The sequence below is a fragment of the Macaca nemestrina genome, chromosome 3 (genome assembly GCF_043159975.1).
Source record: "Macaca nemestrina isolate mMacNem1 chromosome 3, mMacNem.hap1, whole genome shotgun sequence".
Lineage (NCBI taxonomy): Eukaryota > Metazoa > Chordata > Mammalia > Primates > Cercopithecidae > Macaca > Macaca nemestrina.
Window position 1 is genome coordinate 75,818,258 of NC_092127.1, and position 27,694 is coordinate 75,845,951.

Genomic DNA, 27,694 nt, shown 5'->3' on the forward strand with positions numbered 1-27,694 from the left:
GTAAATGGGGTGACTTCTTTTGAAAGCAATTTGACAATATCTTTCAAAATTAAAAATATATGTACCTTCTTCCCAGCAATTCTACTTCTAATATGCCCTATAGATATACTCACAAAAATATACCAAAGCACAAGAATATTTACTGCCATCACCAGGAAACCACCTAAAGCCCATCAACAAAGGCCATTGATAAAATTATGGAACCTCCATATAGTGGAATTAAATACCCTCTTAAAAGAATGAAATACATATGCATATGTTAACACTATTTACGAGGAATATTATTCAGTAAAACTTTTCTTACTTTTAAATAATAGGCATAAATATAGGCACTGTATACTTTTTCTAAAAGCATGAGAAGGTATTAGCAGTTATTTCTGAGGCACACGGCTAGAAGACAGACGTAGGTGTGAGAGTCATATTTACTTTTCATTTTATGTCATTCTATATGGCGGTAGGATGTGAATTTTTACCAAATATATACATATTGCATTTACTATGTAGGTATGGATACAAAGATATTTAAAGAGCAAAATAAATAATTCTGAATGTTATCTAGTAAGTCAGTCAGGGATAGTTTGGTATCATTTTCTTCCCTAAATCCCCAAATTAGTTAAGTCTGATCAGTATGTAAGAATTACTTTAAGATTATTAAAAGTGAGAAAGTGGCCACTTCTCCTGTTTTCAGTCATGTACTCTAAATTATCAGTTATCTTTATGAGTATTATGGGCTCCTATTCATCACCAAATCTGAGTAATGGAAAGGAGAAGAATATTATTTTACAATGTTTGTCTCTTTGAAGTAGTCACAAGTGATATTAAAAAAAAAAAAAAAAAAAAGACTAAAACAAAAAAGCCAGACTGACAATGTTGTTTTAATAGGTTAAGTCACAGTTAGATGAAAATGTATAGTTTTTAAAACCTACAAATCATAATGTGTAAATAAAGTATATTGATTTTAGAATTAACTTTTCCTTAATAAATTATTAACATAAAAATTCTACACATAAACACTCTCATCTCTCAAAAATATTAGTGAAATATCTCATTCATGTGTGTTTTAACACTTACTCAAAGCAAATTTTAGTGTTGTTTACTATGAAGATTTTTGACATAAGGTATATAAAAGAAGGAGCCCTGGTTAAATCTCACATTAAATATGGTAAAAATTACATCTAAAAATTATTTTGAAACATAATAATCTCCCCCAAATTTAGATATTCACAACTGCCAAAGGAGGTTCCTGAAGGTGGGTATATTCTCTAAATCTTCTAATGGAAAGTTATATTATTCTAAATCTCAGAAATGATAAAAGGCCTGCCCTGGGCTGTATATACCATTAGCTGATGCAGAGCCCAGGTTTTCTAGTACTTAGTTCATTCTTCTTTTCATATATTCTTTCTCAAGAAAGCGACACTTTCTCAAGTGTCTCAAGAATGACACTTGACTGATGCATCTATGTCAGGTTTTGTTGAAAACCTGGGTCACATTCTTTTTACCTGTCCAGCTGAAGCCAAGGTGATCAGCAATATAAGCCAGCCTTTCCTCGATCCGTTCCTGCTCATCCTGTGGATCTGGAGAAGGTCAAAAACAGAATGGCCAAAGGTTGTCTATGACAGGAGAGGAACCACAGTACTGATTCATTCAAAGAAAGGAAGTCACTTCTCCAAATATTTGAAAGCACAAACTAGATAATACATTTCAGATCATATTGCATGTCTGATTTCCGGGGTGGAGTGGGGAATAGATCTAATATGAATCATGAAAACCATCTGCTTCCATATCTCTTTAATCAAGACTAGTTACTAGACATAATTATATAAGTTGCTGATTTCTACTAATCTTATGACTTTTCTTTTAAATTATTGGAGAGAATACTGCCCACCAAGAAGACCACCATCTTGTTCATGAAACACCAGAGAAATCATAAATGGGATGCAGAAGGGGAGCAATTGGCTAGGACCTCCTATTATTGCTTGTGGAGGGATAGATCATTTCCAGGTCATTTCTGAAAGGAAACACAGCAGGGATTCACAAGAGATGTTGATCATGAGTTGATCAGGCCATCCTGATTAGTATGGCCAGAAACAGCATTTGGTCCTGGTGACCTTGGAGAAACAGGGATAAAAGCATATGCATTTATATGTGTATATTGTATCTGTATGCATATATGTCTTTGGGGCAATGTTTCTGCCTTCTTGCTATTAAGCTTATATACTACTCACTCCTATAAACTATAATTTTCCCATTCATGTTTAACTCCCACTGATTGATGGGCAGCATTTTAGACCATGGTATAGGAAATTTTGTATAACCTCAATTTAAGAATGGCAGTCTTCATTGTAGAGATATTGGAAGAACACAGGCTACTTTTCAAAGCCATCTATGGTTTCCTTTTTCATAAGTCAAAGAGCCATCATCCCCTCACAGTCAACTTAAACTGTGCAAAGTTTGAGTTTTTGTTGTCTGCTGCATCTAATTAGAGTACATTCTCCATTCATCTACCACATAAATGAAAAGCATATTTTTACCTTAGGTTTGTTTGCTTAAAGTATTTACCAATGGTATCTGAAATCCAACCTTTCTGAATCAAAAACAGATCCACAACAATTAGAATTTCATGTTATGTGAAATCTTCTCAAGCAAATGGCTTCCTAATGATTACAAAATTGTAAGTACAAATTATTTTAAAGTATGCAAAGGTAAGAAGAAAAGCAATGAGTCTTCATACTATGAAACAAAATACAATATATTCATGTGCAAAAGTGCTTAATTTGAGTCTAAGCTCGGGACTTCAGAACAACAAAACTCAAAGCTCGCATGGCCTTATTACGTGCAGAGGCTAAAGAAAGGCAAGATCACTGTTGCCTGGTTATTATGTTTATGTTTTCCATAAGCATTCTCATTACTCAATCTTGAGATTGTTTTCTTAGACAAGAGTATACAAAGAAAGCACAAAACACAAAGGGCTTACACAAACACATTAGCCACTACAGAAAGCTTAAAGAAAATGAGACACAAATCATCAAATAAAACAACATACAAAAAAACTATATCAATTTTATGACATGCGTAGCACAGGGAATCCCAGTGGCTGGCAAATACCTTCAGCATGGTCATGGCCATTTTCATCAGGGATGCGTTCAATCAGAGTCTCAATAGACTCATCCCAAATGGGCCTTGTGTCAAAGATGTCCTCAGGAACTGAGTGCTCGGTCTCAACAGGTGGCAGATTTTCAATTACTGATACTTCCAGGGCACTACTACTTTCATCGTCTGAAACTAGTTCCTGCTCCCTCTCTGACTGTGTCAGCCTATCCACTAACTTGGAAGCCTCATCACTAATCTCCTCAAAGAATTCTATGGAATTTCTGTAAAGGTCAAAGAAATGCTCTTTACTTTCTTTTGTTGGGCTCATGCCACCCCTGCAGGAAGATGTGGTGCTTCTGCTCTTAACTGGCAATCGGGATGTAAGTATCTTTGGTCTTGTGGCCCCTTCTTCTGATTCTAACTCAAGTTCCTCTGCCCTCTCTCTGCTCTCTGTTTCTATCTCAGTGTAACTTCTGGTTTTTACTGGGCATTTGGTCTCTGAGTCCAAAGAACTAGCATCAGATTCAGATTTGCTTCTATTATCTGGTGCGATGCTTGTCATGTCCTGTCCCTGAGGAGCCACTGTCTCCTGGACAGGGGTGTCTAGATCTGACAGCTGCTGTTCAACTCTTTGGAGGGGTACTTTGACAGGGAGTTTGGACTTTGGTTTTGCTTCATCCTCATTATTTTCCTCATCTACACTGGATAGCAAATCTTCAGAAAGGGAACTCTCATACTCTGCAGATGGAGGTGCTGGGGTGTAAGTGGGCATAGTCCTTACAGGAATTTTGGATTTGCTTTCAGTAGAAGGCACATTCTCCATGGGTGCAGTAGGAATTTCAATTACTGATTTCTGTTCTTCTGGGGAAGAATCGGGAGAATCACCACCCCTATCTGAATAAACAGACCTGGTGACTGTGGAAAAATCTAACTGGACTTGTGCAACTGGTTCAGAAGAGTCGGGGCAGGATATCTGCTTTACACCAGACAGAGGAGGCATATCACCCGTTTGCATGGTGGGGAGGTCCTTGGTCCCTACACTAACAGCCTCTTTTGTCGGTGTTTCAGGGGAGGCTGAAATCCCCATTTGGGGGTTAAGTTGAGCATCTGAAGCAGGTATTTCCTCTACTTCTTCACTCAGGTCATCTGGAAGTAAGTCTCCCTCATCATCCACTGTTTCTTTTGATTCTGGAAGTGCTAGTGATTCAGTTGATGTCTCCAGCGGTAGGGGCTCAGCCCCAGTAGCCCCTTCTTTCACATCTTCAGAGAGAGTCTCTTCCCTGGATTCTTGACCAATTTGGAAAAAGTGAAAACTTTCATCTGCATACGACCTTTTGGTCATATCAATGGCACCACTTCGGGTCATTTCAAACAATTTTCCTTCCTGAAACAGAAATGGGTTTTGCTCACTTGTTGGGGTCCCCTCTTCAGTTGGGGTCCTAGCAGGAGTGGTGTCAGGGGTGGTACCCTGTGATTGTCTGTCTACCATCAAACCAAATATCTTTTGTTCTTCCTCTTTCACACGAGCCTCAAAAGCTTCATCATCTTCCCGAATTTCACTCCAAGAATCAGAATCCACATCAGTTTTTGTGATGATGACTTTGCTTATTTGTTCACCAACAACTGCTGTTGTAGCTGACATAGTAGGCTCGAAAGATGAAGAGGCATTATCTGATTGCATTTCCCACAAGGTACTTTCTTGTTGGGATTCCACTTTTATGTCCTGGACCTCAAAATTAGATTCTTTGCTTAAAACAGTTCCACTAGAGGAGCTTGCCACCACAACGTCTTCAACAGGGGATGTGATGGTAACAGAATACACTTCAGAAGAGTGAAAACTTGTGGTGTGATTTGCATCTGTTTGGGTTTTGCTTTCTTCACTAGAGAAAAAAGATTGGGAAGGGACATTTTCATAAGGGCTAGTTATTTGGCGATCATAGATTTCATCCGTCTCAGCTAGGTCGGACACAGGAACATCCATGGAAAATCTATCTGTTTGAGTAGTAATGGATGAGTCTTGAGTGGGGCAGTCCTTTGGTAAGTTCTCAAATGTTTCATCAGTTTTTGTGATTTCTGTTTTTTGAATAGAAGATGTGGTGGATATGTCTTCATCTAATTCTTTTCCTTCAGATACCAAACAATGAGGCAAAGAGGACGAAGGCGAAAAGCCTTCACTGGGGCAATCTACTCGTGGAGATTCTGCTCTAGAAACATCAAGCTCTTCTCCTTCTGTGTCTTTTTCATGACTGCCTTGGAGAGCTAATGATTCTTTATAGATGACTGGCTGTTCATCAATATCATCATCAGTTGGACTCTGCAGACCTGAAGAGACAGGAGCAGCTGAGCTGCTAGGACTCATGGCCTCACACCCATGGCCACCACAGATTTCTGGCTGATCAGTGTCTCTGTTTAGCTTATCAAAAGAATTATCTGCAGCTTCAGTGGAAACAGCGTGACTGTCTTCAGCTAAATGGGATTCAGAATCTTTTTCTCCTTCTGATTTACCTGGCTCTTCCTGAATCTCTTCATTCATCTTGAAAGTATATTGTTTGGAAACAATAGGCTGGAATTGTACTTCTTCTGGACTAGAATTGGAGTCCATGCTTGATGGAAGTGGTGAAGGAGGTTGCACTCGAATCACTGGTTCTGGTAAGAGGCCTGAGTCAGCACCTTTTTTTAGCTGTGTCAACTCAGGTTCACTTTCTGAGGAGGAAGACACCTTCCTGCTCTCTGAAGTTACTAACCCAGGGACACCACTTTCATCCTCCCCACTGCCTGTACATTTCGGTTCATCCACGTCTACTGAACAGTCTGCATCTGGGTCAGAGGATGAAGAGGATTCTTCTTGTTTGGGTTCTTTTTTGTAGTCCCTTTTCTGCTTTGCTTCTTGTTCAAGTTCATCGAACATTTTGATTTTGGTTACCATTTTAAACATCTCCTCTTCAGGTGTGAACCTCTTTTTCTCCCCGTTTTCTGAATCATCCTCCTCTGCACATTCATGAATCACAGCTGGTTTTGGTGTAGTTACATCTGAGGTTTTGGGTGTAACCTCATAGCTGACTTCTTCGGAGCTGGGAGTGTCGGGAGAAAGGGGACTCTTCCCTGAGCTCTCCATGAGCGATGTCTGCTCAAGACTGTCATCCTCAGCACTGCCGTCAGGGTCTCGGAGTAGCCGGGACCGCACAGAGGCTACTTCCATCAAGAGTTCTGTTTTGGCAACAGCTGCAGGAAGAGGAAAGTGACTTGGAAAAATTCCAGCCTTCATCTTTGGTTCAACAGGGCTGCTTTCCAGAGAGTCACGGCAAGGGGATTCTTTCAGAGGACTTGGCTCCAGAGAATCAGGGGTTTTGTGTGAAGAGTTATCTTCTAGCACAGGGCTGGCTTCCAGAGAGTCTTTGTGGCTCACTGCTAATGAGTCATCAGCCACAGCACTGAGGACTTCGCTATCTCGGCTAGGGAGTGCAAGTTCTAACCCTTGGGGACTTCTAATGACTCCCTGAGGCTTTGATTCAGTTCCTGTATCTGTCTTTACAGAAGCCTCAGGCAGCGGTGAGGCCTTTGTCTCATCTGAGGTGGCTGTGGATTCCTGAGCCTCACTATCAGCTTGTGTCTTGTGGTCTGAACTACCAAAGGTAGGTTGACCTTCATCACAGGCTGCCTCCTCAGTCAGTCCTGTGGGTGTCTCTTTAGCTAATGCTACACTACAGCTACCTGTGCAATCATCTTTTCTTTTAGCGCTTGTGTCTTTGGGAGAGCCTAGAGTGGCCTCTTTCTGAAAACCCTCAGTAGAGGTCTCCGAGCCCTCAGTGACTGTGGCACCTCGCTCTTCAGAGCCACTAGTAATGTCTTTGGTTGTGGGATGCTCTTTTTCTGAATGAATTTCTGTGGTGGTTTCTATCTTGGTGCTTTCCTTTGTTTCGCCAATTTGCTCCTCACTTTTCTTTGGTGAGAAAGAAAGGCTTTCTGGGCTTGTCTCAGGGGTCTCTGCTAGGCCCTCATGCTTATAGCTTTCTTCCGAACTAATCTGAGGGGTCCCCTCCATCAGACTGCCGCACGGAGAGCCGGCTACCCCCTCATTCTTTAGGCTTTCAGAACTGCCATCTAAAGCACCGCTTTGTAAAGACAGAGCTGGAAGGAACTCATCTTTCATGTAGTCGAGTGGAAATGTCGTATTGAAAGGACTAGTGAGTACTTGGTCTAAATGAAGCTGTGCCTTTTCTGTCTCCTCACTCAGGCAAAATTGTTGGTATTTGTCATTGTCTTCCAACTCTTGCTTAATGACCTCAGAGAAGTCAGTGGAGGTTTTCCTATCTGGGCTGATCTGGAGATCCATGTCTCCCTGCTCATCAGCCATCTTTTCTTTGGGGACTTCGCTCTCTCTGTGGCTTTCTCCTTCAGGTGCTGACTGAACAGGTTCAGGTATTTTGCGACTCAGAATTTTCTCCTTTTCTCCAGCTGCATCTTCTTTCTTAACTCCTATAGAGGAAGCACGAACTCCTCTTTTGGATTCCGTCGTGCCCGTTACCGGGAGTCTCTGGCCTCGTTTGATTGTCTGATTCTCTGTTTTCTGAGTTTCTCTCTGGGTTAGTATCGGCCCCTTTTCTTTTTCTATCCGAACTTTACCTTTCTCTTGTGGCTGCTTTTGTTTTGCTGATTTGTGCTCAAAGAGTCCAGTTTTATGTTTAGAAGGGTCCTGACCTGACTGGAAAGCCTTCATCAGCTCCCGAACAGACATGGTTTCTTCGATCCTCTCTGTTTTTGAAGTGGGGGATACAGGTGGTTGCTTTTCTGTTTTGCCAGAAGGTGACATAGGCAGGTGCTTTTCGGTTTTCCCAGCTGTTGATACAGGTTGGTGCTTGTCCGTTCTTCCGGACGGTGAAACAGGCAAGCGTTTTTCTGTTCTCCCAGGCGATACTGGCGGGTGTTTTTCTGTTCTCCCGGAGGGCGATACGGGTGGACGTTTGTCTGTTTTGCCTGAAGGTGAAACGGGTGGGTGTCTTTCTGTTTTTGTAGATGACACAGGGGAGTGCCTTTCAGTTTTAGTCGAGGGTGACACAGGTGAGTGTTTCTCAGTTTTACTCGAAGATGACATAGGTGAATGTCTTTCCGTTTTTGCAGAGGGAGACACAGGTGAGTGTTTCTCAGTTTTACTTGATGGTGATACTGGAGGGTACCTTTCAGTTTTGGCAGAAGAGGAAAGAGCAGAGTGTCTTTCTGTTTTAGAGGAGGGAGACCCTGGCGCATGTCTCTCTGTCTTCAGAGAGGGTGATGCCGCTGGATGTGTCCTGTGAGTGGTCTTTTTTGGCACGTCCTCCTTGCCTTTGACTCTGATGGGCAACTTGCTTCGACCTTTCTGTTCATCTTCCACTCGCTTCTGAAGGGCCTTTACTTTGTCCTTTATGGAACCAATGGGAGTTTCTTCTATCAAAGGAGATGTGGCCTTGACAGTGGGAAGAGGTTCAGGGGCTAAACCTGGGTCTTCATCTAATGACTCTTCTGAACTACCTTTTTTAAGTTCAGCTTTCTCTGCACTAGCTTGTAAACCTTCCTCTTTCTGTTTCTGCTTTTCTTTTAATTTCCTTCTTACTGGCTTCTTTATTCCCAAGCTTGGTTTTTGCTGTTTCTGTGTACTCTGTGTCTCATCTGGGGGTATGTCTTTCCCTTCCTTTTCAGAGCTCTTGCCAACAGCCAGAGCCTCACGTTTCTTCCCTGCCTTATCTTGAACTGTCTGTAGCTGCTCTGAGTCTTTCTCTACTTTTCCTTTTATCTCTTTATCTATTCTAACTTCTACACATGGATATTCAGTGATTTCTAAAGGTGCTTTTTGCCTAGCCTCTTCTATTTCCTCATCACTGACAATAACCCATTCCTCTTCCACTAATCCTCTCTCAGACCGAGAGCTCTGCACACTGCCTTCATCTCTTGTGCAGGTTCCACTTCTCAGGATTTCATTCACTTTCTCTAAGTCCTCTTTAACTCTTTCAACGATTTCAAAAGGCTCTCCTGGCTCTTCCTCAGCAGCCTTCACCAGCTCCTTCACTTTAATAGAACCTGCCTTATCAGACACATCTGTGGTCAAGATGGCGGTCATTTTGATCAAATCTTGTTTCATCTCAGAAACTTCAGAGAGCAAGTCCGGACTTGCTAGGACAGGAACTTCATTAACGAGGTGACTTTTCAGGACAGATGTTTCTGTAGATTCTGTCTCATCATCTTTGATGTGAATGAAAAACATTGAAAGTAAAATGGAAATCAAAAAATATATTGGCAAATGTAATCAGGACTGAAACGACACAGCGTCTTTTCCTGTGGTGGTGGTGGGAGGGGCAACAAAATGGGCTGGGAATGGTAGATCCACAAGGCCTCAGGGTACAAGAGCAAAGCAAGGCTAACGGAAAAAAAACAACTGAAAAGGAAAAATGAGCAGGAAATAACTTGCTTAATTTTTCTCACTTGTAGCACATCCACACATACAACAAAGCTAAAACAAGACATACGCACACAAAAAAAACACTACGTATCAAAACAAAGAACGCAGTGAAATTACACAGAGGTATCTCAAGATTGTTCAGACGTTACAGATCAATGTTGAAAAAAAAAAAACCATGAAAAAAAATAAGAAAAAAAGCATTAGAAATTGCAGAAAGTTGATTTCCTCTAGGAGAAAGCCAGTAGTAGCAAGCTCAGAAAAACATCTAATGATGTATATACATTTTTAATCATATAAAAATCTGAAATTCAGTATGTTTAGTTCTACCAATATACAAAGACTATATAAAATATATCTGAATCAGCTGCAAACCGGCATTTCATCTAAGGGAAATTCACACCTAACAATGAAACAAACAGTCTGGTGCTAAGAGGCATGGTCCTTTCCTTGGAGCAACCTCCTTGTTGAGACACAGAATGGAAAGACCAAGGAGGGAAATAAAGGAAAGGAAAGAAAAACAACAGAAACAACAATTGTGATTAAACTTATAAGTGAGTCCAAAGTTAAAATGTGATGCATGGCAACCCAAGTCAGAGACAGTCACACAGGACACACACACAGTTTATGTAAGCCAAGTTATTTCCATGCAAAGCAAAGGTGGAGTAAAACTGCTGGGAGAGGCGGCCTTGCTGAAACGCATGGGCAGGAGGATGGCAGGAATTTAGAACAGATATGTAAAATGTTACTGTGGCAAAGTGTACTTATTTCTCTACGAGTCCATGCATAAGCTGCTGAAGGTGGTATATTGGAGGCTTAGGTTGTGGGGGCTTATACCCATTAAAGGTAAGGAAGAAAACTCAGTAAACTCTTCTAAAATGTGCTCATAAAAAGACTTCAGGTAAGAGTCCCTTCCACAGAGCCCTTCTTTAGAGATCAGTTTATACATAGATGAAAATAATCTAATGATTATCTTTAAAAGAAAAGCAAACATGAGTCTGTATTTAAAACTTCTGAAACACTCAAAACACCTAGAAATCCTTCAGGAAAATCCATGGCATTATAGCAACATGGTAACATTTTTTATCTTTCTTTTCTTTCTTTCTTTTCTTTTTTTTTAACAATTGAGCCATATGGATGAATTAATTTTTAATTCTTACTAGTTTGTATCGGGGAGCAAAGTAAGAGGCCATTTAAATAAATGGAGTAGTTCTGAAGAAGAAAGTGAGAGAATAAAGTAAAATCACTTAAAAAAAGGAATCAATGAAGGCAATGTGACATGTCATATAAACAAAAGTGCCTTCTCCTGGGAGAATCTGTGTTTGTTGAGGAGATACAGTATGTGAATATGTGAATATTCCAGATCTGAATAATGCTTTAACATGAAGGTAAGCCTCATTCAAAGCAACTTCAAAAACCTGGTAGTAAATTACATTGTCCTAGGACTTTTTAAAAAAAGCCCTCAGATCATTGTATAGGACCAAATGAGCATATTGAACATGGTTCTAAGTTTTCTCATTTTAGGACTATACTCTGAAATACAGCAAATCAAAATAAACCCTGAAATAAAATTTACTGATATTCAATAAACTTTAAAAATCATATTTTTAAAAAGCATTTGGGGCACGAAAGCAGAAATCTGTAAAATTCAACTGGAGCTTCCACATAAGAAGCCAGAGAGTCACTAGAAACAGTCCAACAAACTAAAATGTTAATTGGCTATTACAAACCTGAAATGAGTTCTACGACAGCTCTTTTAAGGTCTGTAAAAAACAGTTCTCCCTACTAGATCAGGTTTGGGATTTGCATCATTATTTAAAATTAGCCCTATAATAATATGCTGTTGTGATTAGTAACTTTATCCAGGGGGTTTTAATTTTTGCATTCTTGGCCCTTCATTTTTGTTTATTTTTGTTTTGTTTTGTTTTGTTTTCAGAAAGTTTTCACAGAAGTCTGTTAGACCTCAGCTCTATAGACGTTGGTTACACTTCACCACAGTAAAAAGTGCAAGAGTGGGATGGGGGAAGGGGCAGGCATTGGATGGGGTTAGCTTCAGCTAAGAACTATTAGACAGTATCACTTTTGCAGGTGTATCCTACAAAAATAATGAGCTCTCTACAGAAGTCACTATTGCATTACATACAAAGTGATACTGTCATGTCAGTGCTTAAAAAATAATGAGATGACAATGTTATGCTAACAAATGGACAAAACGGTAGGGTGGGTTTCTAAACAAGCATAACAGCAATACCAGGGTTAACAAGGATGTCAAAAGAAAGTGAATGCTTAGATGAATAATCATTGCATTTTACTGCTAATTAGCTCGCAAATCAGGTATATTTGTAATTTAACTGGCCAAGCTGCTTTTATAAATATATTAATGATTAATAAGGATAATATAAAAATTTAATTACTATAGTGGTTAGTAATAGCAACTAGCTTGCATTTTAATTCATGCTTCTTTTTATGGTAGCCAGCTTTCAGACAAACTCAATTTTCTTTAAATTCTTACTTTTTTCTGATGTCATATCGATCTGAAAGAAAACATACATAAATTGAATGGTTACAAATACTGCCTTGGCTGATAGCCCCTGGTGTGCACAAAAAGCTCCTATCCGTAATTATACATGTTGGTGACACCATAGCTATAGGAAGGACAGAGTAATTTGCTACAGTTTTTCCTGACAGTCTCCATGATTCTTATCCTGACTTTGGAAAAAAAACTTCTGTTTTCTAGACACTACAGGTAGAAAGTCCTTTCTAGCATGTTAATCCTGGGAAGATATGACCCAGGCTGGTTTTGATGTTGGGATACATATTTATTAGGGAATAAGTCAGAAAAAGGGTGAAGTCAGTATTAAATAATAAGTTTCCATTTAGTGGAGAAAAAGGAAAGGATGAGAAACAGCAATGCTAGGGTGATATGTTCTACAGAAGTAGTTTCATTATCATTAATAATAAGTCAGCATTCCAGATACTGAAAAGAATATGAACTGGATCTATTGCCCTGAATAGTTCCAGAAAGTATTCAGTAGGAAAATCATCTAACAAAAAAAAGTGATTTGTGAACAGGGCAAAATTGGCTTCCCTATCATTTTTAACAGCTGTGGTGGTAGGGTCACTGAGTACAGGAAGGAAACGGAGTATGTGAAGCAAAGAGTGACTGTGCAGTTGAGGGAAAGAATGACTTCAGTCTTAAGTCGGTTGTGTATATGGCTATGTACGGCAGGACAGTGAGTCTATAATCACCCTTCTCACCCTGCTCCATTGCCAAGGTATCAGAAAAAAAGTGAATCCAGGGGCATCTTCTGAACTGATAAGGTCTTACATTTTAAGCTGGTAGGTATAAGTGTATTTATTATATATTTTTATATTTTTTATTTTGAATGCATTGGAATAACATTTAAAAAAAGAAAACTAGTATATTTGAAAACATTTACATAAAACTAATAACATATGCATCTGTCTGTCTTAGAAACAAATACATTATTTTAAGTTTTCCAATTATGTTTTTCATTTCTATTATAATATTTGGGCATTTGCAGATCTTTATAATGGAGACAAACACACATTTGCTTTAAATATTGAAGCAGGTTTAATTCATATAGCTATTTATTCAAGGTAACCTCTCTAAGACTTGCTTTCTTCATCTATAATGTAATATTTAATAACAAACACCTCATAGGTGGTTGTGAGAGATCAATATTGATGAGGCATGTGCAACACTTAGTAAAGATCCCACTTTATAAGAAATTCTTATTATTAGCATAGTTCTGCATTATAATATTATAGCCTAAGGAATCAACTATATGCCTCTTAAAGTTTTTTGGTCTCAGTGTTTATCAAACTCTTTGGTCTTAGGGCCCCTTTACACTCCCCAAAAGTACTGAGGAGTCTGAAAAACTTCTGATGGTGAGTGATATGTATAAACAGATACCTGTATTACAAATGAAGGCTAAGAAAATGCTAGAACCTAAGAGTATGCAAGCATACATTCCACTAATTGCCAGAGTGGCAATGTCATCACATGTAGTATAGACTCTGGAAGATTCCTCTATAGTTTGTGAGGATATAGAAGTTTAAAAGGCAAATAATGTCTTAGTACATTAAAAATGTAAATTTTACTAAATGTAGTCAATTAAAAATTAATTAATTAAAAATTAAGACATTAATAACATCTTAATATAAAAAGAGTTTCAACCACTAGATGTCTTCCGACTAAGAACCCCTGAGATAATGGTTTAGCTCTCAGTAGTTGGTGGAGAAAGATAGTGTTGCATAGAGACATGGCAACAGTTTATAGGGAAACTTTGCTGTTCCCTTAAGTTGCTCCACAAGATGAGAAAACAGAGGCTTAGAGAGGTTAAGTGAAATTGTGCCCCTTTAAATACTAAGAAGAACCGCCTACCCCTTCTAAGAACACAGGTTAACTATGTGCTCTTATTAGTGGTTACAGCAATGACACAGCCGTTAACAAATGACACTGTCATAAAATTACCTCTTCCTCCTGTTCTTGATCTGACTCTGATTCCTTTCCGCCCCAAGATGCCATGCAAGATGGAAAAAAGAGAGAAGGAAGAGTAGAGAGTATTTAGAAGAAAAGGAAAGAGTAAATAAATACCCTTTCAACAAGCATCAACAGGCAAGCATACAGTCAGCATACTCTTTTTTTCTTACTAACAGTTTATAGAAGACAGGCAGAAAAGAGGATTGGCTTAAATACAAAGTTTATAGATTCAAGAGACAAAAGAACCAATATTATAAATTTACTAATTTCAGATACTAGGTCACCACAGCAGTCTCAAAGTTTGATCTTAAATGAAGTGGATGGCATTTGTCTTTAGAAATAGTGATGATAATATCCCAATCATTACAGATATTGGTTGAAAATATTAAAAGCTACAAATAAGCGTGTATATTTATATATATGGTGAAAAATTTTCAATACACAGGTAATATTTAGAAGCGTTATTCTAACAAAGAGCTACTAAATTCTTTCTTTTCTTTCTTTCTTTTTTTTTAATAGAGACAGGGTCTTGCTATGTTGCTCAGGTTGGTCTTGAACTCCTAGACTTAAGCGATCCTCCTGCCTTGGTGTCCCAAAGTGCTGGGATTACAGGTGTGGGCCATGGTGCCCAGCCAAGAGCTACTAAATACTAAGGTATATTTTCAATATACAATCTCTGGCATTTTTTTTTCTTTTTGAGTTACAAATTAGAAAATTGTACTGGACTATCACAGCATTAATAGCTGTGTCCGCTATGTCTTGACTTAGAAATAAAATGTAATAATAAAGTTAATGCTTTCTCTTAGAGCACACTGAAAGCTCACTGAAATCAGCCAAAGCTCAGTCATCTTTCTGTAACACTCAGGTGGCTTGCCCGCAGCAGTACATATTTCTTTGTGGCTCTTATTGGCATACTGCCTCCGCTGACTCACTACTAATCAGCAATACAAACCCCAAAACACATTCTGCACCATCAAAATGCAATGAAATTATGCTCATTTGGGTTGACATACCCATTTCTATATTTTAATTCTTGGAATAAAATGTATATTTACATATATAAATAATATTTTATTTTATTCATTTAATAAAATGTTACAATGTCAAACCTAATGCTACGAGCTTTTCTCTATATGGTTGATCTCTATTTACAAAGAATAATTCATTAAGCAAATATAAAATTTGACAATTGTGGTGGGGAAAAAGAAATATGGGACATTTTTTGTTTTCTGATGTCAAGATTTAGGATTTTAAATATATCCCTACTTCCCCTCCAGGTCTCAGCAGCCACCACTCATCACCCTGCCCAACCTGTTATATAGACACTGACAACTTCTGCATCCACCTATAGATTGCCATGTGGGAGCTTCCTATTCAAAAGAAATATTGGTTAAAAAAAGTTTAAAAGAATGAAACATAAATTATCCACAACATTTAATTGATTTAGTTGTCTTCTTTGATTTCATCAGAGTATTCAAGGAATTATGTGATGGGGAGAGGTTTGAAAAGAAAATAATTCCTGTAGGTAGACTTGGGGTCAGAATTAATGTATTTTTTCTTTTCAACAATGTTTTAAATCTACTCCTCATAACATGGCGATATGTTTTTTACTAATCAACTATTTCTACTATTTTTTATTCTAACTAACAATTTACACAAGTTATGTTGCCTAATCTGCCCTTGAACTCCTAGGCTCAAGTGATCTTCTCACCTCAGCCTCCAGAGTAGCTGGGACTACAGATGTGCACCAACACACCAGTTTATACACTCCTAAAATATGATAAGTTAGAAAATTAATAATTACTTAGAAAAAATAAAATATCACGGGGCAGCTCTGAATTTAATAATATGTAAGCCACCTGTGAATTGGTAGTAAACAGAGGCTGATGAACTCTAATATTTTCATAGGGCCAAATGTGCTAGTATGGTTTCAGGAAAGCACATGAAAACAATAATGAAGAAAAGCCAATTAGTTTTAAAAATTTCTTCAAAAAGTTAAATCTGAAGTCACATTTTCTTACTTCCATGCCCATTGTGTATTAATAGAATTTTTGCATCAAAGTGCATTTAATGTGAAATCAGGTGGCACTATGATTTTTCTTAAGTGGAAATTGTAAATTTGACAGAGAATCAAACGTGATTATTACATGTGCTTTCATTCAGTCTTTGTTTGTATTCATTTTCTTGGTCAGTGCAAAAGTAATTGCTGTTTTTGCCATTACTTTTGCACTGACCTAATACAAGATTTAAAAATCAATTCCTACACTACCTGAATTGCACTATAGCAGATTTTACAATACCTTTGTATAAATCGGCAAAGTGATGTTTAAGTTGCAAATAGCTTGATGCACCAGGCCTCTTGTGGATTTTGGCTCCTTCATAAATGATAGTCGTCCGCAGGGTTCCTGAGTCGTATCGCGTACCTTGAACAAGACAGACATACATGCTTCACCCATATTTGACGTGCAGTATTTACTTTAACTAGATGATGCTTGAAAAGGGAAAGTAAAATTCATTTGTTAACGCTAGGTAAGAACTCTAAGGATTTCCTTTCTCTTTTCCTATTACCATTTGGAAAGCCTTTTTAAAAATCATTCAGCTTTCTTTTTCAGTCTTATTTAAGTACAGTAGACAAAAATTGCATATATTTAAGGTGTACAATGTGATGATTTGATATATGTGTACATTGTGAAATGATTAGCATATCAAACTAATTAACATATCAACCACCTCAACCCCCTTTGTGTGGTGACACTTGAGATCTCTCTTAGCAAATTTCAAGTATGTAATACATTACATACAATTAACTATAGTTCAATGCTGTACATTAGGTCTTCAGAACTTAGCTCTTAAAATAATTGTGGTAAAATATACATAACATACAATTTGCCATTTTTACTATTTTGAGGCAGAAAATTCAGTGGCATTAAGCACATTCACAAAGTTGTATAAGCACTACCTCTATCCAGAACGTTTTTCATCCTATGCAGAAACTGTCCCCATTGAACAACAGCTCCCCATTGCCCTCTTGCCCAGCCCCTAATAACCTCTATTCTACTTTCTGTCTCTATACGTTTGCCTATTCTAGGAACGTGTAGAAATGGAGCCATATAGTATTTATGTCTGCCTTACTTTACTCAGCATAATGTTTTCCAAGTTCATTCATATTGTATCATGTGTCAGAATTTCATTCCTTTTTTAAAAAATTGTAATAAATATATGTAACATAAAACTTATCATTTTAATAATTTTTAGGTGTCTAGTTTGGTGGCATTAAGTACATTCACATTATTGTATAATCATCACTACCTTCCATCTTTGGAACTTGTTAATCTTCCTAACTGAAATTCTAGTATCTATTAAACAATAATTCCCCATTCTCCCCTTCTCCTGTCTCTAGCAACTACTCTTCTACTTTCTATCTTTATTTCATTTCAAGGAGAGGTCAAAAAAATAAATTAAAAAAATACTTTCTCTCTTTATGAATTTGACTACCCTAGGTATCTCATATAAGTGAAACCATACAATATGTGTCCTTTTGTGTCTAGCTTATTTCATTTACCATATTGTAGCACAAATTAGAATTTCCTTCTTTTTAAAGGCTGAATAGTATTCCACTACATGTGTATACCACATTTTGTTTGTGGACGTTTGGACTTCTGGGTTGTTTCCATTCTGGCTACCATGGCTAACACTGCTAAGAACATTGGTGTGCAAGTAATTGAGTCTCTACTTTAAATTCTTGTCAGTGTACACTGAGAAGTGAATTGCTGAATCATATGCTAATTTTATATTTAACTTTTTGAGGAAAAACTGTAGTGTTTTCCAAAGTGGCTGCACTATTTTGCATTTCCACCAGCAATGTATTAGGGCCCCAAGTTGTCTACATCCTTCCTAACATTTGTTTATTTTCTTTTTGTTTGTTTTAATAATAGCCATCCTAATGGGTATGGAGTGGTATCTCTTCATAGTTTTGATTTGCATTTCCCTACACTGTTGAACATCTCTTCATGTGCTTATTGACCATCTGTGTATCTTCTTTGGATAAATGTCTACTGAAGCACTTTGCTCATTTTTTATTGGGTTGTTTGGAGAATGATTCTGCACACCAATGATATCAAACATTAGCTTAATTATATAGCTGTCTATGTTAAATGGATCTATTACCCCAAGCAGTTACTGCTTAATGTGGTGATCTGTAAGAATCTATCATCAGTCAGGCAAAACAATTGAACCAGAAATGGCACAATGAGAGAGACTCAGTAGAGATCTTTGGAAAACTCAATAAGAGGTTTGCAAACACATGTTTGGAAAGAAAATAAAGGGTTAAAATAAAAAGAGTCATTGCTGATGAACAATTGGAAATGAGTAGGTGAAGTAGGACTGGAAAAAAAAAAAGACAGAAGCCAGCCTATATCTGATAGGATTGAGCGTTAGGACCGCTAGATTAGCGAAATAAATTGTGAGAAACAAGAAAAATGAGCTTGGAAAATAAAGCAGAGTAGAATTATTACCTCCTTTTTATTTCCTGAATCTCTTATTCATTCATTTGTGATCCCTTATAGATTGGAATCTAAAATGAAACTTGCATATATCACCTCAAATCCCTAACTTGGATTAGGGATTTGTTGTCTCTGTTTAGAGATGCACACACATGTCTCCATGCTGTTTATTGAATGAATTTATGAAAATATATCAAGTCTATAGCTCTATCGGAGATAATTTCTTATTAGCTTAAGTGAGACCTGGGTCTTTTGAGAGATTTTATTATAAAAAGTTGCCACTTAGAACTCTTTTGATCTCCACACTTGTGAAGTTCACATATATTTTTAAATCTAAGCATAAATATTTAAAAGTTTTAATAGATAAATAGACTTTCCTTCAAATTTGGAAAATACTGATCACTGTGCCTAATTAATGAGTTGGCTATTATTTGTCCTGTTCTCATCCTTAAATATAGTCTATAAAAATTCAGGTTGACTTTGACCCTCAAAAATAAAAATGATTGGTTTCCCAGGGCAGTAAAACATTACAAATATGGTTAAAAAGAAAACTCTGAAGATGACTGAAAAGCAAAAGTTTTCTGTTACTAAAGAAGTCAAATTCTTCCTTGATCTTGAAAAAAAGACATCACGAAATTCCATATATGTATTACCTTGACAAATAGAGGAAGTCTATTTTCTTTGAAGGCAAAAAAACTGAATATATGATGCTGGCCACTTTTAGTTAATGGCACCAAGTTGCCGAAACAATCAACATAGATGGGTTTTCCTTCTAACACCTGAGTGAAAACAGAGAAATAACAATAAAGTAGCTGCAATTACAACTTGTTGTTTACACAAAGAAGTGGTAGTACTACTTGGAACTTCAAATTCTTATAATACACATACAACAATCTTTAAATTGACAACTGACATTCTATCTGTGGCACAGCATGTCCAGTGCTTTTTCTTCTTATTAGTAATGGGAATCATTAATGCATGGTAGCATATAATGTTCTCATTGTAAAAACTGTATCCCATTATTCCACAAACCCAAAATACATTTAAATCCTAAATTTAACTTAGGCTTGGGTAATTTTTTTTTTTTTTTTTTTGAGATGGAGTCTCACTCTGTTGCCCAGGCTGGAGTGCAGTGGTGTGATCCTGGCTCACTGCAACCTCTGCCTCCCGGGTTCAAGCAATTCTCCTGCCTCAGCCTCCTGAGTAGCTGGGATTACAGGCGTCTACCACCATGCTTGGTTAATTTTGTATTTTTGGTAGAGATGGGGTCTTGCCATGTTGGCTAGGTTGGTCTCAGACTGGTGACCTCAGGTGATCCACCCACCTCGGCCTCCCGAAGTGCTGGGATTACAGGCGTGAACCACCACGCCTGGCCTGCTTGGGTAACTTTTGGCATTGTAATGAGTCAGGTTACTGGACTTCAACACCCAAAGACCTACACTGATGGAAAATTCTGAAATAAGAAAAAGTAATGTAGAAAAGCACTAGACATCCTGCTTCAACATTTATGCAAAAGGATATACTTCCCAGACTGTTTTAGTTACTATTAAAAAATAAGGACAACAAGGAAAGCTAAAAACATCTAAAGTACTACAGTCACTTACATACTTTGAGTTTATCAATAACTCATAATTTTTCCTCAAATAATCTTTAAAGGAATCATCTTTTACCTTCTCACATACACCAATCAGTCCCACTGAATAGGTCCAAAATGACTAAAAATGGGAGATTTTGGATATTGACCTTCTAACTGATCAAGATGTGCACTGGTCTTTCACTTTTTAATTATTCTATTTATTAAATTATATTTGAAATGTAAGCTATTAATACAGGTATAACAGCATGGCATAAATTATTATTATTATTTTTGGTACAGTACCTCCACATCCCTGCTTCTGGCCACCTCAGCAAAATTTTCTTGTTGTTCAAGGGTCTTATCTACTTTATCATCAGTCATGCAGAAACATCTCAACCTGGCTTCAATTGGGTCATGTGACTTGGCAAACACTACAAATTTGGCCATATAAGGTACGCAGATAATTTCTCTATATACTTGTGATGCAAAAGTGACGGATTCCTGGATCTGTCGACAATCTATCAGCCAGAACCTAATAAAATAAATAAAGTCGGTTATCTAAAGTTCAAAGTATACCGTGTGAAAAATCAGTTCCTTCAATATGATCAAAGTAGTCAACAAATGCTTCTTGGAAATAAGGAAGTGAGAGAGGGAGATAATGAAAGAAAATCAAAGGAAAGCAAAAGCAAGACAGGAAAAAAAGGAAAGGTAGGAGGATAGATGGGAAGGCAGAAGGGAGTGAAGAGAAGACAGAAAGACATCAGGTTTTTAAGATCAACTATTAAATATTGTATTTCTAATTTTCTTTTTTGGAAACTCTTCTGAATATTCAATTTTCTGAACTATATATTTAGTGTTTTAGAATCCTTTAGTGGAGTGAGCTCAATAGCAGACAGAAGACAAGGATCTCACTGCACGGTTTTCTATTTTCCTTGATTCCCCCTCCCTAGCTGTCATTTCATTTCCTGAAACTCTTTTCAACAAAATCTATCCAGCTTTTCCTCCCCTCATTATTCTTTTCCAAGGAACTCTCTAATCACCAAAGTGGAATCAACCCAACCATTTTTAAAAAACTGCTCCAGAACTCCTAAGTATTGCTGAATATAATTCATAGAAGAAATTATTGGCTCTAATTAATGACTTGATGATTTCCAGCCTCAGCTAAGTCTGTGACATTGACTGGCAATTTTTTGCTCACTATAGTAACGTTACTAAATCTTATGACACTCTTTAAGCTTCACCCCTCACCACAGGCCGTAAGAGAGCTAACTTCACAAAGAAAGTCAAGGTCATTAGATGGAAATATTTTCATTTTGTTATTTTATACTTCCAAAGGGTTTTTTTTTTAGACGTTGTCGCACTCTGTCACCAGGCTGGAGTGCAGTGGCGCTATCTCGGCTCACTGCAACCTCCGCCTCCCGAGTTCAAGCAATTCTCCTGCCTCAGCCTCCTGAGTAGCTGGGACTACAGGTGTGCACCACCACGCCCAGCTAATTTTTGTATTTTTAGTAGAGATGGGGTTTCGCCATGTTGGCCAGGATGGTCTCAATCTCTTGACTTCGTGATCTGCCCACCTCAGCCTCCCAAAGTGCTGGGATTACAGGTGTGAGCCATCACACCCAGCCCTTCCAAAGTCTTATTCTATATTCTTATGCTTTAGAACATTTTGCCCATGATTACTGTCCTTCCCCGGCCCATTTCCCATAATTTGAAATTATCATTACTAACATTTTTTAATTTTGTTTTTTGATTTCTGCATCTTAAAGTCATGAAGTTTTCTTATGCTCTTACCCTCTCTTTCTTTCAAGTTCCTGACCCACCTGTCTTTTATTCTTACTATGCTAAAATATACATAACATAAAATTTACCATTTTAACAAATTTTAAGTGTACAATTCAGTAGCATTAAATACATTCACAATGTTGTGCAACCATCATCAATATCCATTTCCAGAACTTCTTCATCACCCCAAACAGAAACTGTACCCGTTAAATAACTTCCTATTTCCCCCTTACTTCAGTCCCTTTAAATCTCTATTAAACTTTCTTGTCTCTATAAAGTTGCCTATCCTATGTACCTCAAATAGGTGGACTCTTGCAATGTTAGCTCTTTTATGTCTGGCTTATTTCAATTAGCAGAATGTTTCTAATGTTCAGCATACTTCCTAGCTCATGGCGAGCACTTGGGTACCTTCCTCTTTCTACTGACCTAATTCTGTTCACTGTTTCTTCAATTGTTTGGTAGTTAAATTATTAGTAAAATAACATAATTCCTCCTCATTTTTTGGATACTTTAATTGGCTTTATTTTATTTACTTATTTTTTACATGTTCTCACAAAATAGCTGACTTTTTAAATGCAACTGCTTTTTTAAAAATTTTAATATTTATTTATTTATTTATTTTTGAGAGAGAGCCTCACTCTGTCCCCCAGGCTGGAGTGCAGTGGCGCGATCTCGGCTCACTGCAAGCTCCGCCTCCTGGGTTCAAGCTATTCTCCTGCCTTAGCCTCCCAAGTGGCTGAGACTACAGGTACGTGCCACCATGCCTGGCTAACTTTTTTGTATTTTTAGTAGAGATGGGGTTTCACCGTGTTAGCCAGGATGGTCTTGATCTCCTGACCTTGTGATCCACCTGCCTCGGCCTCCCAAAGTGCTGGGATTACAGGCATGAGCCACCATGCCTGGCCTTATTTTTTTATAGTATTTTTATTTTCATGTAGTTCTGGGGCTTTTGGTAATCTTTAAATTGCCAAATAAAAATTGTATATATTTATGGTGATTTATCACTTCTTATTCTACCCTGTAAGACCTTTCATAAAGTGTTGCCAACCAATAGTCCTACATTTTGTTTGTTGTTTTGTTTTGTTTTGCTTTGCTTTGTTTTGGTTTTTGTTTTGAGATTAAGTCTCTGTCACGCAGGCTGGAGTGCAGTGATACAATCATGGCTCACTGCAGCCTTGACCTCCCTGGGCTCAAGAGATCCTCCCACCTCAGCCTCCCTGGTTCCTGGGACTACAGGTGTGCGCCACCATGTCCAGCTAATTTTTGTTATCTCTTTTGTGAGAGACAGGGTTTCACCGTGTTGCCGAAGCTAGTCTTGAACTCCTGGGCTCAAGCGATCCACCTGCCTTGGCCTCCCAAGGTGCTGGGATTACAGGCATGAGCCACCAGGCCCAGCCTCAAGCATTATTTTTGAATTATAGACTACATGGATAATTGTTGCTATCCCTCACTACACCTTCTCATTCTATCTTTGCATCTTTGCTCATGTTATTCTTTTTTTCACTTTTATCTGCCTATTAGGTTCCAACACATGTCTCGAGTCACCTCTTCTCAGATACCCTCTCTAGCTATCCCAATTCGAACACCCTTCTCTCATTCTTTTACTCCCTCTGGTCTATACCTCTTATTCAGAACACGTCATCTTCCGGATTACAGTATAGATGCTAAATTGGCAAAACACATTGAAACACAGAACTGTAGACTCAATAGTTGAGTCTCTGGGTGGCTGGAACTATAAACATGTGCCACCACACCCAACTATTGCTATGCCATTACTTAACTATTCATGCACTTTTATCTTTTCTCCCTCACCCCAAATAGGAATGTACATTTTAATTACTCTCAACTTCAGTTTTCTCATCTGTAAAATGGGCATAACGTCTCTTGCCCTTCTTAAGTCACAAAGTTGTTGTAATGTCAAGTTAAAGAGCAGTAACAATGCTTATCAATCAATTAAAGACCAAACGAATGGGAATTAACTTTAATCAATTGAGTTAATGTGTGCATAAGCAATAAAACTAGATTGCTTCACCGTTTTAAAGATGCATAATACATAAATAAGAAATGTATATAAGAGCCACTGAAGCCTCTAAGCCTTTTAGAGAAACCATGGTGAGATTTGTGCTGCTATGATTCTGTTGGAAAAGTAGTTCAGGCTATTTTGCTGACAACAGGAAATTATCATTCCTAGGGACTTTGGAAGTAGAAAAAGCAGCAACTGCTACTGACCAAGAATCATACAGGCAAAGCAGACAATCACTTCTTTTCCTTAGATTTTAATAGGATTGGTAGTACTTTGTTACTGTATTATCACTATTCTATTTGCTGACAGATCTAGTTTAAAATATTAAAGCAAAGGCAGGCCATATTTAAAATCAAATGAAAAAATAACTTTCAAACAATAAAGAAACAAAACAAAACAAAGGGCGGTTTTTTTGGGAGGGAACATATCATAGGGGGCTTTTCTGTGCTATATAACGATACCTGGCAGACACGTTTGTTGTAAAGGAAACACATTCATTGACAAATGTTAATGGCGTAGTTCCTGTAATATCTTCCCACTGAGCAGGGGTGGTTCCACCTGAAATAATACGATTGTTGAAAAAAATCAGGCAAAACTCCAGACTCTAGATTCTAAAATAAAGTCTTTGTGGTTCTGTCTGTGTTCACCAGCCCAATCCAACCCCTCAAAATGACACATTGAAAACAAAATGACTAAAACCTACATGTGAAAAAATGACACATTGAAAACAAACAGCAGACTAACACTCAAGACACTAAGCTTTAGGGTAGTTATTTAAATAAGTGTTTATTAAGCCTTCTTTTTACTTCTATAATAAAAGCAAAAAGCTTTTATTATAATTGCTAGGCTCTGAAGATAATTTTGAATTGTATACAGTTGATTATTTTAAAATATCCTTTGACCAGCTAAGGAGCTGAACACTTTGTTAAAATAGTGAATATTTTAACTATTCTAACTAAATATTCTTTTGTTCCCATACTTCATATTTTAAGCAATTGTTTTCAAAAAATTTCCTCTCAGTGTGCAATAAAAGTTTGGCCCAAAAAAGTTTGTAAAATAGTAAGAGCTCAATAAATATTGCAAGGTAAATGAAAAAAATAAATGAATGACCCCTTTACATTGAAAAATTACCATGAAGGCTGATGGTGACTGCCTGTCTTTCATTTCTACTGAGAAATTAAGATCACATAGATAAGGACAAAATTTTAGTTCAATGGGCTGTAAGAGGAATATATGTTTGAAATGAAGGAAAGTCTTGACTCTAAAGTTTCTTAAAGAAGAGAACAAGTTATCAAAGAAAGGTTATGGAATTTTATTCCAGTAGGCCTTTAAAATACATACTCAGCATAACTATATGACACAGAAGAATACAAAAACTCAAATGTCTAGGTATTTAAACAATTAATACATTAAATTATTTGTTAATTTTCAAAATAATTTTAATTAAATTTCAGAAATGTTTATGAGAAACCTGTCTAAAGACATTGGGCTGGAATAAATAGAGTAGATGGTGTCTAGGCCCCTATAGTGTCTTTATTTAATCACTATAAGGGCAGGGCATATCACAGATATTCTTCTGCCTCACCTGTTTCACATCCATGACATTATATTGCACATTATAGAAGGTTAACCATATACCTATGGGGCAGGAATTATGGGAAAGATACCCAGAAATGATAGTAATAACCAAAACTGAGCAATTGGGAAAGAGATCATAAGTGAAGCATATGATTTCCTCCCACTCATTAGAGTATATATATTTTTAAATTTTGTCTTATTATTAAACTTATGGAATAATCTCGTGGTTCTCTATCATAACTACAAGAAACATATTAGTAAGAAGGGTGAATTAAAGAAAACAAAATAAAGGTGAACAGTCCACCAATACAAAAGAGACATGAAAAATATAATTCTAACAATACCAAAACATCCAGGGACGACTACTGTTCTTACTAATAATAGTACTAACATTTACTGAATATCAACACCATATAATTGTTGATAAATAGAGAAATTATCAGTTAAATTATTTAGCCCTAGAACACATTATTCATGTGAATTTTTTTGCCTCTCACTATTTGTAGTGGCATTGTTATGAAGAGACTACCAACGTTCTGGGAGTGTCTTTGGAGAGTTTGGTAGCTATCTGAAAGCGACTATACAACCACCAATTGAAAAGACCAAAAATCGGTTAATCATTGAAAATCTTTAAGTTGTTTGTCTAAAGTTAGTTCAATAGATCAATGATAAAGACATAACCAATTCCATAACATAATACTTTGGTTTGAACTATGGGGTATAATTACTCAAGACACTTTTTTTTTTCTTTTTTCCAGCAGATTTAGTGATCTCTTCAGTGAAGACTTGAAGCCTGAACTTTGGAGACATATGGGTATGGTTTCGAATCCCAACACCACGAAATATTTATAGTGCAAGTTATAGAACTTCTTTCAACCATGGTTTCCTTTTCAGCAAAATGGGGTTAAAGTTTCCTCACAGGGTTATTGTGGAAATTAGAATGACAACACATATAAATATCTAACAGTTTGGCATACAGACTTTATTTAGTAAATAATAGTTGTTTCCTTTCACCCTTCATTTCCCTAGTTAATTAAAATGTATTCCCTGAATTAATGCATGTGACCCTGCAGACATCTTATGACAAAGGTAATTTAATATTTACAATGATCTAAGTTTCTTTATTCAGAACTCTCTACTAACACAGTCATATGTGACTCACCTGTTATGCTGCATAGTAATCTTAAGGTTGGTGCATCTCCCCCAAAACCATTCAACATGACATCACTTGAAGCTTTGGGGACAGGAATGGTCATGGTAATTGGTTTGTGGAATTTTCTTCTTCTAGGTTCCAAAGTGACTATAGGGCTGAAGGTAGCTTTATTGCCTAGGATCTTCTTAACTAGCTCAGTGTGCATAGGTTGAGCCTTTTCAAAGTAAAAACATAAAAAACATATATATATATATATATATAATGAATCATTATATTTAATTTCAAATTTCTTACCCAATGTATTTTTTTAATCTTATAAATAAGCTTGGTGGATGTCAAATATGGCAATCATAAGTTCAGTATTATTACTAAGCACTCATATAAAATTTTCTAAGATCCACGATCTCTGATGGCAGCTCTTGCTTACCAAGAATAATCTGATTCTTTAACAATTTATTTCTCATTTAAAAGCTAATTTCTTTTCTCTCTTTTTTTTTTTTTTACAAGAAGAAAACATTTATAGCTAGAGATTAATTTTGGTTAATTGTCCAAATATAAGGTGAATTTTTAAATAGATTAGTAACCAATAAACATGGATTTTGACTTTAGCTCTACTATTAACACTACCTTCCTTTTTGGTATGATTATAAATCAAGGGTAACAGTCCTCGACAAAGCTAATTTTTAATCATTAGAATACAATCCTGTTAGGATCACTTGCCTCTAACACGGGCATACCTGCAGGCCTACGCGGATCCGCTTGGTGAGTGCCCCCTCTGGGAAGACGGCTTGCACCTGGGGCACCACTGTGCTGCTCAGCACACCTCCTTCTGGGCCAATCAGATTGCTGTCCTGTTTGATACGAGACACCACTGCAAAGTACTGTGGGAAGTCTCGGGTGATGATGCGGCAGATTCGTTTCTTTTCTAGGTCTTCCGGGCTATCCAGTACTGAGACAAGAAATGACCCACCTTCATTCATAAAGCAAAGATTTCCTTCTGACAGCATTCTAGCCAACTCATTGACTTGGTTCATAATGAACAGAAATGCCAGCACA

The 27,694-nt window shown here is 37.3% G+C and overlaps 1 protein-coding gene across 50 annotated transcripts in view; it reads right to left on the reverse strand.

Moving 5' to 3' along the window:
* The window catches only part of LOC105486421 (ankyrin 2), a 698,368-nt gene that overhangs the window by 21,167 nt on the left and 649,507 nt on the right, over positions 1-27,694 (reverse strand). For 33 of the 50 annotated variants that reach the window (XM_071093154.1, XM_071093147.1, XM_071093165.1 and 30 more), the window contains 9 exons: positions 27,376-27,587; positions 26,648-26,852; positions 24,369-24,465; positions 20,406-20,634; positions 19,180-19,305; positions 16,325-16,447; positions 14,016-14,048; positions 12,030-12,051; positions 1,500-1,574 (listed from right to left, as the gene is read on the reverse strand). In XM_071093154.1, coding sequence (XP_070949255.1) covers positions 1,500-1,574; positions 12,030-12,051; positions 14,016-14,048; positions 16,325-16,447; positions 19,180-19,305; positions 20,406-20,634; positions 24,369-24,465; positions 26,648-26,852; positions 27,376-27,587 — 1,122 coding nt within the window. Of the gene's footprint in view, positions 1-1,499; positions 1,575-3,105; positions 9,304-12,029; positions 12,052-14,015; positions 14,049-16,324; positions 16,448-19,179; positions 19,306-20,405; positions 20,635-24,368; positions 24,466-26,647; positions 26,853-27,375; positions 27,588-27,694 lie in introns of all 50 variants that reach the window. The other 17 variants (XM_071093129.1, XM_071093131.1, XM_071093127.1 and 14 more) reach the window with 2 other exon arrangements.